The sequence below is a fragment of the Fistularia commersonii genome, chromosome 15, assembly GCF_037954325.1.
Source record: "Fistularia commersonii isolate RoL2024-O1a breed Wild chromosome 15, RoL_Fcom_v1.0, whole genome shotgun sequence".
Lineage (NCBI taxonomy): Eukaryota > Metazoa > Chordata > Actinopteri > Syngnathiformes > Fistulariidae > Fistularia > Fistularia commersonii.
The window spans coordinates 8,417,613-8,432,559 of record NC_141298.1 but is presented as its reverse complement, the minus strand read 5'-3'; the positions used below and the strand labels follow the sequence as shown (position 1 = coordinate 8,432,559).

At 40.0% G+C, this 14,947-nt stretch overlaps 1 protein-coding gene across 5 annotated transcripts in view; it reads right to left on the bottom strand.

The window, feature by feature from the left end:
* Positions 1 to 885: 885 nt before the first annotated feature.
* cadm1a (cell adhesion molecule 1a) overlaps positions 886 to 14,947 on the bottom strand; it is a 487,547-nt gene continuing 473,485 nt past the window's right edge. For all 5 annotated transcript variants that reach the window (XM_086160454.1, XM_086160456.1, XM_086160458.1 and 2 more), the window contains 2 exons: positions 3,184 to 3,312; positions 886 to 1,023 (listed from right to left, as the gene is read on the bottom strand). In XM_086160454.1, the coding sequence (XP_086016580.1) occupies positions 905 to 1,023; positions 3,184 to 3,312 (248 nt within the window). In that variant the 3' untranslated portion in view covers positions 886 to 904. The remainder of the gene's footprint in view (positions 1,024 to 3,183; positions 3,313 to 14,947) is intronic.

Below are 14,947 nucleotides of genomic sequence, written 5' to 3'. Positions count from 1 at the left end.
TTTGCTGAGCACGACCAGTTTAGAATTAGAAGAGGCCTGGTGGCCACAGCAAGAATGACACATCACTTCTGCAACATTGATGGGATTATCCGAAAAAAAAATGAAAAGAAAAACACGGAACTCACATATATGACGAGAAAAAAATCAATTGAAGAACGGATCTGTAGAGAAATTACATTTTATTCTATTTTTAATCCAATTTCTTTTGTGTGTGTGAACCCCCAACCCCCTTAACTCTACCCCATGACAAGGTCCAACTAAAAATATGATAAATAAATCCACCATTTATTTTTGGTATTGGATAGGACGCCATGTTTGGTTGTTGTTTGGGGGAAAAAAAAAAACAAAAAAACAACAAAACAAAAAAGTACTTTCCAATTTTTGATTCTCATTTGAATATGAAAAAAAAGAACAACACCCCGACTGTGTTGAATGGTGAAGCTCTCTACAGTGATTTCTGGCAACATCCGGCGCCCTCCCGCCCCCGACCCCACCCCGTCCCGACTACCCCACCCCCCACCACCCACCCACCCACCCACACTTTTCAATTTTTTTGAAATTTTATTTTTATTTTATTTTTACACACAAAACATTCCACCTATATCTGCAGACTAGACTAAACAACGGCTTAAAACCAGGCCTTTCCCGTCCGACGCCCCCCCCCCCCCCCCCCCGATTCCAATTCCGCCAAGCGCTCCGGGAAACTCCTGGAAATCCTCCGAACCATCCAACAAGCCGCCCCCCTCCTATCCCACCCCGCTCCCAGTCCACAATCCCCGTCCCCCCCCCCCTCCCCAAAAAACACCACCTCCACGTCCCAAAGAGGACACTCGGGCGCCGTTGGGAGGGTGGGCCGCCTCCCCTCCCTCCCTTTCCCCTTCCCCTCCCCGACCCCCCGCTTTGATTAGATGTAGTACTCTTTCTTTTCGTCGGAGTTGGTGTGGCCGCCCTCTGCGTTGATGATGGCCGTGTCAGCATCGGCGGCGTCGTCCGCTCCTTTGGCTTCGTGCGTGAAGTAGGTACCTGCCGTGGGGGGTTGGGGGTGGGAGGAGGGGGGGGTTGAAGGATACAGTGTCACCCGCAGGATAATCGCCCCGCTGCTTTAGATGACACAAAAGATTAAAATGCGGCGCTACATCCCGCAGCACCTAATTATGTAAATCTGTCACCGTGCGCCCCCCACCGTCCCCTGTCCCCCCCGCCAACCCCCCCCCCCCCCCAACCCCTCCTCTGCCACTACAAAAAAGAAAAAAAAAACACCAGTGGCAAGCTGGCGGTATTTCAAATTACGCACGATTTTCTCTGTTCGAGATTGGATGCGGGGAACATCAGATGATCTGGTGTGTGTGTGTGTGTGTGTGTGTGTGTGTGTGTGTGTGTTGGGGGGGGGGCACCTTTGAATTAACCTTGTCAAGATCGGCGGGGAAGAAAAAGAAGGGGGTAGGCCGGCGAGGCGCCTCTAACCTAATTTCTTGAAGGCGATTCCGCGTGGGACGACAACGGGATCGCAGAAACAGGTCGGTGAATGAAGTCGGACTGATGGTCGGATCAATAAGTCGATTTGTGTAAAAAAATGTTTACGTTTCTATTTATTCCTACTAATCTGAAAATACTCTGTTTGCCGTGGCAAGGGCTTTTAAGGATAACCTCAATTAAACATATTTTTCGCTTAAATAGTAACTTATTTTGTAATAATTGATTGAATAACTTCTCCGATGTAATAATCTGGATAATTGTCAGTATGTATTTTTATATAACTCTATTGTATGTAGAGGGTATATAACTCTATATACAATCCATACAGATTATATATATATAATTATTGTTATTTATTTATTTTTCTAGTTTTCATTTATTAATTTTCCCAGATGGCCTGAGAAATGTTATCGTAATGTGGTTTGAATTATTATTTTCTATTTCCGTCTACTTAACTAGAGAACTAGCTTATTAAACCAAAATATATTGACATGGTGTTATTTAGTAACAAGTGATGTTTGTTAAATCGCATTCGGGATGGTTTATTAGCCAGTCATAAACCTTACATCATGTGTGTGTTGACGTGAAATAAAAATCTGAGAAATAAAACTCATATGATGTAGATATTTACTGTGTGTGTGTGTGTGTGTGTGTGTGTGTTTATTTCTGTTAGCTTGCTGGCCTTAACTGCTGCAAAGCACTAATGCTGATGCAAGGGTGAGTGTTGGTATGGTTTATGTTACCCCATGGGGACCGTAGGTGTTATGAAGACTGACCTTGTGGGGACCTCTGGTCATTTGGCACTTCCTTTATTTGGAGTGTGTGTGTGTGTGTGTGTGTGTGCCTTATTGGGACCAAAGGTCATTCCGTACTTACTTTGCAGGTGTGTGTGTGTGTGCATACGTGCGCCCTATGTGCACATGCATTTCTCTGTGCATGTGTGTTAATTTTGTGTGTGTCTCCTGTATAACTGGCTTTATATTTGTGTTGTTTTTGTTACTTAACCATGCTATGCGGCAACCAAAGGTCATTTGGCACATACTTTGCCTGTGAGTTCTTATTTGTGCATGCATGTATGCGCATGTGCATGACTGTGTGTGCATGCATGGGTGTACTGTGCATGCATGTGCATTTGTCTGTGTGTGTGTTTGCATTTAAATTTTGCATATGCTTGGGGGTTTACAGCTTAAACAGCTGTTGTTTTTGTTACCTAGTGAGGACCCTGACCATTAAGAAGACTGACCTTGTGAGGACCTAAGGTAATTTGGCACGTCCTAGTCTTGTGAGTTTGTATTTGTGTGTGTGTGTGGATGTGTGTGTGTGCTCATTTATTTGCTCGTGTGTATATGTGCACTGTTTGTATGTCTTTGTGTTAGCATACCAGCTGATGAGTATTTGCTATTTCTATTTGATGCGTGTGTGTCAGTGTGTGTATCTTTGCAGGTTGATGTGCATGTTTGCTTGTTTTCCTTCCTGTGTGTTTAACGTATTTATTTATGGATGATTTGTTTATTACTTTTTCTGTGGCTTGAATGGAATTTATACCAAAAGGGGGATTTAAATATGTGTGTGCTTCTGTGTATGTCAGCCGTGTGACCGAGCTCATTCCTAAAGACCACATAAAAAGTGCGATAAAACATTAAGGACTGTATTTAGTGCTTGTTCATGTCGTTTATGTGGAAAATCTACTTCTGACGCTTCACAAACCTTTGTGTCTTGCGAAGTAGCGTCCCAAGACGATGAGTAGACACAGCATGGCGAAGACGACAACGGCCACAACGCCACCGATCACTGCATGGTCCACTGTCCTCGGTGCCCCCTCCCCAGCTCGAGAATCTGGAAGACAGACGGGCCGAGTCAGATGACGAAACGTAGAGTCTTTTAGGAAAATACACAAACAGCTTCCTCTGTGAGAAAATACCAGTGATGTCATTGTCTGAAGGTTTATTTTTTAATTTCATTTCCATTTTTTTTTTGGGGGGGGGGGGGTCATAATCATTTTGTGCCTGGTAGAATCATTTGAACGTTGAAATAAAAATGGTGGAAAATAAAGGTAGGTGTTGAAAATCATCATAAATACTAATTTTTAACTAATCAGCATAAACAAAAAAAATTGGAAGAAATTAATTGGAATCAGTTACAAAATTCAGCAAAAAAAATGTGGTAAATATGTAAAAATTAGCTTTATATCAGTCTGAAAATATGTTTGTAAATCCTGAAAAGTTTAGAAAGCAAAAACATAACATTACAGGAAATCTGCAAAATGTGATCTGGAAATTTGTGAGACCTTCCTCAAAATAACAAAAATAATAAAAAAAATGGTTAGAAATTAATCTAAATCTGTAATTAATTCATTATTAATTCATTCAAATGTGTTTATGACTTTTGCAAAAAAAAAAAAAAAAATTAGGAGTTTATCATGTCATTCTGGGATCAAATCAATAAAATAAAAAATATAAAAAAAGGTTTGCAATTTCCACTTCCCCTGCATCCGCTTGATATTTGCCACTGCAGTATAAAGAGGAACTGAAAAAAAAAAATCAACTCTAATTTAAAGGTGATTAATGTCATCAGGAAGTCGAAGCCTCCGGGTAACGGTTGTCTGTCTTCTGTCAATCTTAAAAATAAATAAATAAACTATAAGAGCGAGAACGACAGCTGCCGGTTCCAGAACAACGTCTCTGTAGCAACAGCAGTGGAAGATCTCCGAGGCCCTCGGCTTCACTGCCACGTGAGGGATATTGATCAGCCCAAGGATCCATGACGACATGGACTTAGGGTACGTTTGACTGGCGGCTTCGCGGCAGAACGGAGACGCTAATTTGTTTGCCAATGGCCAAATCTGCTGCTGCATGGTAACTCTGACTTTCTGATCCTGGAGATCAGCACGGCACCAAGCTTGTCCAGATAGTTTACTGATTTCAAATAAAGTGAGATAAAAAAAAAAAAAAAAAAAATTGAAACCCATGAGAGATGGCCAAAATATTATTATAAGCTATGATTAAACTAAAATACAAATACAAATACAATAACAATAAATAAATTGCATTAAATTGTATAAGATTACAAAAAATGTATAGAAACTCAAATTGTAATAAATTAAATTAAATTGATTAGAGATGTGTGACTATGAGAGTGAATGGTTTTGTATCTGCCCTAAAAAAAGCAAAAAAAATAAATAAATGGCAGGAAATGAATGGGATGTAGCTAGAAATAGCAAATTTGTGATTATAAACTCCTCCTCTTTCAACAAGTATTCAACAACAGCTGGAATTTAAAAATAATGAATGAAAGAGAATGGAACGCATAACAGCGCTGAAAAGCTATTGAGAAATATTTTTAATCTCCAAAATAACTAAAATGATTGTTTTTAATTAACCGTCTTTCATTGACGGAATTTGAGTATTTCATTTTTTTGTATGACTTCAATATTTTGACAGCCTGATTACGTACAATTCTACACACACACACACACACACACACACACACACACACACACACACACACGGATTTCATACTTGAGGGAACTCGCAGTATTTATGAAAGGGTGACAGAAACAGGTAGAGAATCATCAACAACCTCCTCGGCCCCCGCAGCAGGGTGGGGTGGGAGTGGAGTGGGAGTGGGAGTGGGAAAGGGGTTCGGGAGAAATGATGCCTGTCAAAGCAAACAGGAAGTCACCTGAAGATCTAATGACTCCTTCTGACGTGAGGATTTTGTTTTCTGGCGGCGGCAGATTGAATTAGCGCGGGCTGGAATCCTCTTGACATCCAGCTGCTCTTACACACCTTCCCATTACCATGGTAATGTGCACTTTGGCTCCCGGGGAAGCACGTGTGTGTGTGTGTGCTTACTGCTTAATTATATAATTCATATTGCTATACTTGTGAAATTGTGACAACCCCACTGCCACTACTTGCACATCTATCTATCTATCTATCTATCTATCTATCTATCTATCTATCTATCTATCTATCTATCTATCTATCTATCTATCTATCTATCTATCTATCTATCTATCCATCTATCCATCCATCCATCCATCCATCCATCCATCCATCCATCCATCCATCCATCCATCCATCCATCCATCCATCCATCCATCCATCCATCCATCCATTTCTCTATGTATAGAGAAAAAAAAACAAAAAAACAAATAAGAAAAAAACATGGAGTCATAATGGTTGTGAAAATAGCCAGGTGGCCATTAACACGGCGATTGGAGCTTGAAGGATGATTTTCTGTCTTGGCTGACAGCCCCCCCTCCCAAACACACACACACACACACACACACACACACACACACACACACACACACACACACACATACACACAGACACATGCTCTGTCACTCACGCCGTCGAAATCAACGAGCACTAATCTCCCGCTAATCTCCGCTCTCCTGAGATCTTCAGGCTTTTTACTGCACGTTTAGTTGAAGCTCATGAATCCCATTAAAACAATCCATCTGTTTTCTACCTGTCCGGCGCGGCACCGCTGATTGATAAACTTCGGAAAAGCAGCTGTCGATCAAAGACACACGTTGAGCAGATGTTTTTCCTTTTAAAGCGGGGAATCAGCCGAACGTTCGGAATGAATCACTCCCTGAATTTGCTCATCCAGCTGTGAGCTTTGCCAGAAAATGTGCAAAAAGAGCAAAAAATGTCATGAAAAGATAAATTAGTGAGAAAAAGGATAACAAGATTTTTCTTATGAAACTGAAATGGGAAATTAATGGCTTTTTGAATGAGTTCTTCAAGTTATTGGAGGAATGTAGTAAGATGTGAATAATAGGTTAAGTTAAGTTTAATGAGAAATCGATATGAATGTGACAAGAAATTTCTGAAAAATGTGCAAAAAAGAAAAAAAAATACAAAAAACATTGAAAACTATGCAAAAATACATAACTTTTTACACATACCTGCGTGTCTTAACTATTTGAATATATTACATTGAACAATTCAAGGCATTAACTGAAAAAAGTAGAGAAATAGATAAAATAAATTAAAAAAAAATGTTTTCCTTTTTTTGACTGCAATTTTCCAAACCCAGTAAAAAATAAAGCAATAAAAACAAACAAAAAATAACTTAATTCTCTTTTTAACACATCACGAAAATATAAATACTTAAAATATTTAAATAGATCAACTAAATCCAGGGCCACAATTAACCTGATTAAAGATGAGAATTGAAAAAAAAAATATATATATAAAACGTCCTTTTACCTGCCTCCTGTGGTTTTAGCAACTTTAATTACAGCTAATCAGAATCACTTCATTTTCACTTTATAATCAAGAACGATGTGTATTGCTATCCAGCTCCATCGGCAAATATCCCGCAGTTCCATTTTGCAATTTTTTGGCAGCTTGAAGTTCAAACTCATATTCACTTTTGTGGAAGAACCCGGAACCCGAACATGACGTCTGTTGCACTCCTACAGCTGCGACGGCGGCCTGAAGCATCGGGGGATCCGTCGGGACGGCGCCCATAACCAAACCCACGCCGTCAATCAAAAGCGGTCATTTCGGCGAGGGTGCAAAACGCCAACCTTAAAGTAGGGGAACGTTGACTATCTCATTTTCCCGGGACGTGTTGACAGAGGCTTGATGTGAGACAGAGGAGATCTCCTAATTGGATCTTCTAATCTGCTAATTAAGCATTAGTCATTTCGCCAGCGTGGCCGCGGCGCCTGCAGATAGACGCGCCATCAGGAAACTCGCCCGCTGCTACGTGGGCGGGCTGTTAGGGGGGTTGCAAGAGCACACTGGCTTGTCAGGATCCACTTCCGCCACCCACTGTGCTCTCGGTTAAAGACTGAATGTAATTAAAGTCCTGATGAACCCGTTCATTGAACCTATTCAAAAATGTCAGACCCACCCGGCGTTGCCATCGTCGCGGCGTTGGCACGCCGGGCTGCCTCGGCCTCACGTTCGCCATATCAGAGCCTTGCAGGGTTTCAATTAAGAAAAAAAAAACGCAACCACTGTTAAAACACTGGGGAAAGGGGGTAGAGGGTCAAACAAAGCGGGTGCGGCGATGATTAAAACCCATCTCCCTGAAGTTCGGCCTCGATCATATCCGCCGCCTCGATCCGATCGCCTCATTGCCCTTTTTGACGGCACTCATCGAGTTGACGCAGGAAAAATTACTCGTCGACCAAACGCAGTTTTAATCGATGTTGATTCTGGCGCCCCCCAGTGGCCAGATGGGGTATTAACTCTGCTCAGGAGGTCTTGGACATGTTGAATTGAATTTCATCTGAGAAAATGAAGCCAAGGATGAGATTTGTATCATTCATTCATTCATTTGTTGGATGTGGGAGGCGGGCTGGAGCCTATCCCAGCTGTCATTGGCTGAGAAAGGGGTTCGCCCTGGACCGATCACCTGTCAATTACATGCCACATATAGAGACATACAACCGTTCACTGTCCTGTTGAAACGTCACAGACATTCAATCATTCACGCATATGGACAATCTAGGGTCTCCCGTGAACCTCCTGCATATATTTTGGACTGTTGGAGGAAACTGGACCATCGGAGGAAACATGTAGGAACATGAAGAATGCAGAAACCCCCTCCCGTTGGAATCTAACCAAGGACCTTCTTGTCAGAGGCAGAAGCGCTAAACCCCTGTTCCCATTTTCGTTTCATTTTTCAACATGAAAATAACACGCTGCCAAACTGCCCGACTAGATTAAGGGGCTGGATTCGGCAGTTGTCGCCCGACAGTGGCGCGGCGATAAAAAAAGCTAATGTAAAGCTAATAGAACACGATCTCCAGAGGAACTTTTGGCCTCGTTTTTCCCCAGCGGGTCTATTCATCATACATCTAATCAGGTCCAGTTTTCATCCAAAACCCCGGTATAATTATGGGCTATAACAGTCCGTGGTATATTAGACCGTATCTAGGCCACGGCTAGCTGGATAAACACCTTCTAATAATGGCTTTTATTGCTCTCTGGAGTGACTTATTCCGTCGCGGTGGCGACGACTGGCTGCGGGCTCCCGAGGCCAAATGAGTTTGTGGCTCGTCGTAGGGGATACACATCAGTCCCGCTAATGGGGACACTTTTGGGAAAAGAAAAAAAAAAACAAAAAACAAGCCTCTCTACATCCCCGACACTTCCATGCCTCCAACAGTGACGGTTCGCACGGCGATCCGAGGACATGTGACAAAAAATCAGAATCCTCGACCAGAGGAAGGGAAACACTGAATATAAAAGTTCTGTTTAAATAAAGTGCCATGTTAAAAAGGACGATTAAAAAAAGATGACAATATATTGAGTGGAAATGAAGATAATAAAAAGAAATATGGGCTATAAAAACAATAAAAAAGAAGAATAAAAAAAAAGGGGGGGGAAACGGCTGGGCCTCACACAAAAGCTAATCAATATAATAAAAAAAAGGATTAATAAATACAGTCACAAATACAGAAGTATTAAAATAATTACGGTAAAAATAACAGGAACAGGGTGAACGGGAAGCACAATATGTCAAAATATGCAAAAAGAAAAAAAGGCAAGTATTCACGACAGTTTTAAAGATGACAAGAATAAAGTTGTTACCAAAATATTTGTGACGAATTATGTAACAACAGAGTGATGGGATAATATTTTTGTGATATACAAAACTACAGTAGTTGACATTAGGGTTTGTGTTTTTGAAAAACATCAATACTCTATTATTATACGTTTTTTTGAGAGTTTCCCCTCATTGATGTGTATCAGTACTGTAATGTCACACAACAGGCTTCATTGTTCTGAAACTGGAAATAATTTGTTCATAAATATTTTGCACACTTTTATTAAGAATTGTGTTTGTTAATTAATGCAAAAAAGTAATATATAGTGACTATAGCTTCATTTCTTGGCAAATTTTTTTTTTTTTGAAATGTATGCCATCTGATGACATAACATCCTGTTTGGTCACTTCCTGGTTTGGACTATCTTATACTGCTAAAAAGTGATTGTCGATGCAACACTTTCATTATTCAATACGATACCGATTACTTTTTTGGCATATTTGATCGAAACTTTCATTTTTTCCAATCAAACTATTACCTTTCAAGACAAATCACTTGATGAATGCTGTTCATTTAACAACTTTAATCTGCAAAATAAACTCCACTTTTGAACAGATAAACCACTTGAACACTTGTTAGCAGACTACTCATTACGCTTGGGGTCACTTGACCTGGATGGACAAGTCCAACTTCATGCTGCTGACGGGGGGGTTGGGATCGGCAACCCCGGAGTACGTTACCCTAAAAGGTTTGGAAGTGACCCATGCCAGTTTTATTTCATATTAATTAAATAGTATTAATACTTTATTAGAGTAATGGATACTCAAATGAGTAGCGTGTAGTGGTATATCAGTAAAACAAAAATGTTACCCCCCCCCACTACTGCTAATGTTTATAGGCTCTAAATGCATCGTTGAGGCAATGCTGTAAGTTCATTCGTTTGATGTTGGATCATAAAGTTCAAAAAATATAATTTAATATAATATATAAAAGGAACTTTATTTACAGTTACGCACATTTTATGAATGTATGAAAACAGAACTCTTGTTTAAAGTGCGTATAAAAATAAAAATTGCGTGAGAACCCGTTAGTTAATTGCGTTAACTAACTAAGATTCGGCCAAAGCCTGATTTAAATCGGAGGAACTTTTTTTTGAGAACATTGTGCCTTGATGAAAGAAAAAATTCAATTTTTTTTTTTGAAAAGAAGAAAGGTAATTGTTTTATCTCTTATTTGGTGGCATGGCGAGTGGAATTCAGCCCGTTCCCTGTGATACTACTTAAGACTGGTAAATGAGGGAACAATACAGTACATGGAGTACTTTCACAGTTACTTAGTATTGTTTAAAATTGCAATTATTTCCAGACATTCTCGCAGCACCGCCGCAGGGAGGGTAATGTTTTAACGGCAAATCGAGAGATTAACACGTCAAGGTCACGGGAGGAAAGCGGGACGGCTTCCCGAATCCCCCCCCCCCCCTCTCCTCGCTGCTGTTGATAAAGCCAACAGCGGCGCATCCTGCCTCTGTGAGACAGGGAAGTGTCAGAGAAATGACATCGGGGGCTTTGCGCAGAAGTGTTTACACGGCAGACGGCGGCCGCGGGTAACGGAACTGAGCCAAGGAAATGAGGGGGCTAATCCTGGAAGAGAGGCGTAGAGACAATGGCCTCATTTAAATCCGTGCGGCGAACAGACCGCGGCGGGTCAAAGTCAGAGACGAGCTGTTTGCGTCAACTTTTTTTCGTCTCGTCTTGTCGGGTTTATTTACATAAATCAGACACTTTAAGGCGAGGGGGAGCTCAAAGGGAAGCTTACAGACTTTTTGGGCTTTGTGCTTAACCTCGATTTATTTATGGCAGGGTTTCAAATTCTCAGGGTCAACCTCCCCCCACCCCCGGCCACTGCTGGGCTCTAAAATCACTGAATAATCGCAAGTTTGGACATTTAATTCAAGAGGGCTGGACTCGTGCTTACTCGACAAGAACTGGTCCTCAGAAGCATTGGGCTGAGTAAGCGCCAATTTTATTAACTCCAGTTTATGAAAAAAATTAACCTTAATTTGGCATGTCATAAGACTTAATTGGCTGAATTCAAGTAAAGTAGCTTTGTCAATAATAAATGTTTGCCCATTACACTTATAAATGTCTATGTTATAATTTAATTAAAAAGAAGGCATTTATTTTTAAAATGTGTGATTTCTTTTCTGATCGTGGTACTTATTGCACTAAAACATAAATGGAGACAGCTCTTAAGTTGGACTATGGAGCATCTGGGCAGGTGGTACTCCGCACCATGACATTCTCTTTCATTCACTGAAATTAGCGAAAAATAATACTTGATTTACGTTCCTGTATCACCTCCTTCTTTCCATAATGCAGTGTACTTTACAATTTTTGGAGCAGCTCTATCAAAAAAGAAGGAGTGGAAAATATGTTTTTGATATAGCAAAATACAAAATAAATTGTGCCCAAGTTATCTTGTTGTCTATGGGAATAAATCTAACTGCTGGCATTCTCAGGCGTCAGTAGCTATTTTTACAATCAAATTTTATATTTACAATTTTTAATAATGTGGGATGATACCAGACAGATTTTTCATGAAAGTCAAAGGTTGTTTTGATATTTCTCGATAATAAAGTTACAAACACTCAAAAAACAGCTGCGGGTGAATTTAACCGGTTAGCGTTCTACTGTTTGGAGGTATTTTTTCCAATCCAAAAAAAACTCCAAAAACAACTCATGCTTATCAATATCTGTCTAATAAAGTCGTTTCCACCTGGTCATAGGTTAGCTGCTGAATTTCCCGACATTTTATATAGGGGTGCTGCTGTAATATGAACATTGCACGGGAGAGACTTCCCTTAATGTCTTCTGTAACTTTTTAAGACTGAAATGATGTCAATGGATTTTTTTTTTAAACTGCAGGTTTCCCTTTTATATTTGCGGCAAACTTATCATTTTCACTGTAAATTCATTGCTACCGTTGTCAAAGAAACCTGTCAGAAACTGAATCATCGCCCTTTGCGTGGTTACTTTTTAGTTGTGATAATTTTCTGTTTTGGGGCTTTGACAGTAAAGCTAACCAGCTAACTGGCTAACGACATAGAAGGATGTGTAGAATTTGTAAACATTCTGATCTGATATTGACGAACGATCTACCGAGGTAACTTTCAAAATAAAGGTCCTATCTCCAGCTACTCCATCGCAGGACCAGAGACAACGGATTTCGACACCATTGTCTAATTTCTACGGCGATGATCCAGTTTAGCGAATGACCCTGACGTTTGTTCTTTCTTGCGCGTACCTGCGGCATGAAATCAATAATACCCGGGAATGCCGCCAAGCAGAACCATTTACGTTATCACGATTCCTTTTACGGTATTTGGGGTCATCCAATGGGGAGCAACTTACACAATCGTGTTTTTGAAAACGTACGCATAACCCTGACGGCGATAATAAAACGCTTAAGCAGGGCTGAGAGCATCAGGGTCGGCGTGAAAATCCAAGGCTCGAATAAAACAGGATAAAAAAAAATCTCCATACAGCTGACTCTAGAGCCTGGACCTGTTAGCTGCATCTGATGATGGATGATCTCCGGGCTTGAGTTTGTCACATTTACAAAGAAATACTGATGAATCCCCGGTCGCGGTGGAGGGGAATCAAATCGGGGAAACATTTAGTCCAGCTTTGTCTGCCAGCGGCGCTCCCAAGCGTCGCATAAGACAACAGAATAGCCCGAGTAAACATAATCGCCCGAGCGATGGCGGGCGGCTCGATTTGCCCAAGGACCCCGGGGCTCGAGTTGGAGGACGGAGGAAGAATGGGCTTTAATTTGCCGGAGACGATACTAATCATCTTCCTTTATATTTGATATTTCTCACACTTCACGTCCGGCTTAAGATGCAACTCACGCCACAGAATAAAAGATTTTCCACCACTTTATTTTATTTTTTTTTATCCTCCTTCTTGTCCATTTCATGATTGTAAAATTAGATCTGTTGCTGATGAAAATCGCTGTCATGGCAACTCTGAGCCGCTGTAGTAAAAATCTTTGAAGGAATACAGCTGTCCCTATATTTCAGTGACCAAAACCCCAGAGTCTTAACTAATTGAAAAACTGAATCCTCGTTCCTTTTTAATCCTTTTGGTCTATTTGTGGATAATTGAATATTATTTGCTTATTATTTAGAAAAGTCCTTCATGTGTTTAAGTGGTTTGAGGAACGACCCGCGAGGATATATGGTATAAGTAGGTTTAGTTTTATTTATAAGTGAGCTATGGATGTGCTCGGGCATTTTATTTGAATAAACTTGAGTTGTTCTATTTAATGAAGTGAAAAATGTGTGTTCTCAGGGATGGAAAATTATAAACTGCTCACATTGAAGAAGTGTGAGAATCTTCCTCTTCACACCAAACAGTTACTTGTGATTTCACCTGGTGTGTTGTTTTTTGCTTTTTTTTTTGGTTCTTTTTTTGGCTGAATATCTTCACAGGCAACTAGAAATTAATCAATCAATCAATATATAAATAAATAATTAGTCAGATACCAATCGTCAATCAGGAAGAACGTAAACTCGCTTGAGAGACTGTATATTGTATTTCATTATTTATTGATTGATTGTTTTTTTTACCTTATTTTTGATTTTTTATCATTGATGTTATCACAATAATCATTGTTACAAATATGATTGTAATGTTGTTTTCATTTTATTATAATAATTATTATTGACGACAACAGTAATAATAATAATAATAATAATAATGACAATAATGATAAATCTATTTAAGTATCGATGTATTGCGGAAAAAAAGTCAATTTTAATGCTCATAATTGAAATCAAGAAAATGCATTTATTTCAACTAAGAATTATTAATTTTTTTTGGTTAAACATGTTCTACATATGTGATATATGAGGTTTTTGATTAAAACGCATTATCATGTTCACACAAATGTCATTCCCCTCCCATGCAGTTTGCGAGATTTTCCCACATTTCACACTTTTAAAAATGACTGATTAATATGAATGCTTGAATAAATAAATAAACGTGTTCAGCTTTCTATGAGATGTCAGGCTCGCCCGATTTTATCATCCCGTCCGCAACCTGGCATTCAGGATGTTCTCTAAAGTTTGAACGCGGTATTATTCATGTGACGCTCGCAGAACAGTTTATACTAACTTTTTTTCCCCCCTCTCTTATTATCATTTTTGCATGAAATTATGGCAGATAATATGTTAATTTGTGCCGGAAAGTGCGAGAGGAGGACATGCGAGTGGTAATGTGACAGCAGTTGGTAAGAGGCTGATGATGCAGGTGTCTCATTGCAGCAGGTAACAGATGGGGATGATGGACGGCTGTAATTGATGTGAAATTGTCTCAGAGATTTATGTGCATCTGGTGGCCCGGCGCGGTGAGTTTTGATAAAAAAAATAGAGGCATTCAGAAATAAAATAGAAATACAGAGAGCCAGTGCACATAAATATGCATGTTTACACAGAAAATCACTTATGTGAAAGTGTTACTCTTCATTGCGTTACTCTGCGGCGCCCCGGCTACATTATAACCCAGAATTTTAATGTGCCCGTTGCTGGATTATGAAATCACACCTTTCAACTAGACTTGAACATTTCCGGACAAATAATACCAAATAATTTGAAGGTTTTACGTGAAAACCCATTCTCTCAATTTGACTGCAAATGGGGTCACGGGGTTTGTCCTGGGCGGGTAACCTGCCAATCACGGCGTCGCACGCAGACACCGACACCCTAGATTGCCCAGATGTGTGAATGAGTGAATGCTTGCATGTATATATATTTTGTATGAATGAAGGAGTGAATAGTTGCATGTCTCTATACGCCGTTGACTGAGGGAATTAACGGTTGTTTGCCTCTATATGATGTTCATGAGTAACTGAATAGCTGTGCGTCTCGAAATGTAACACAGCAAAAGT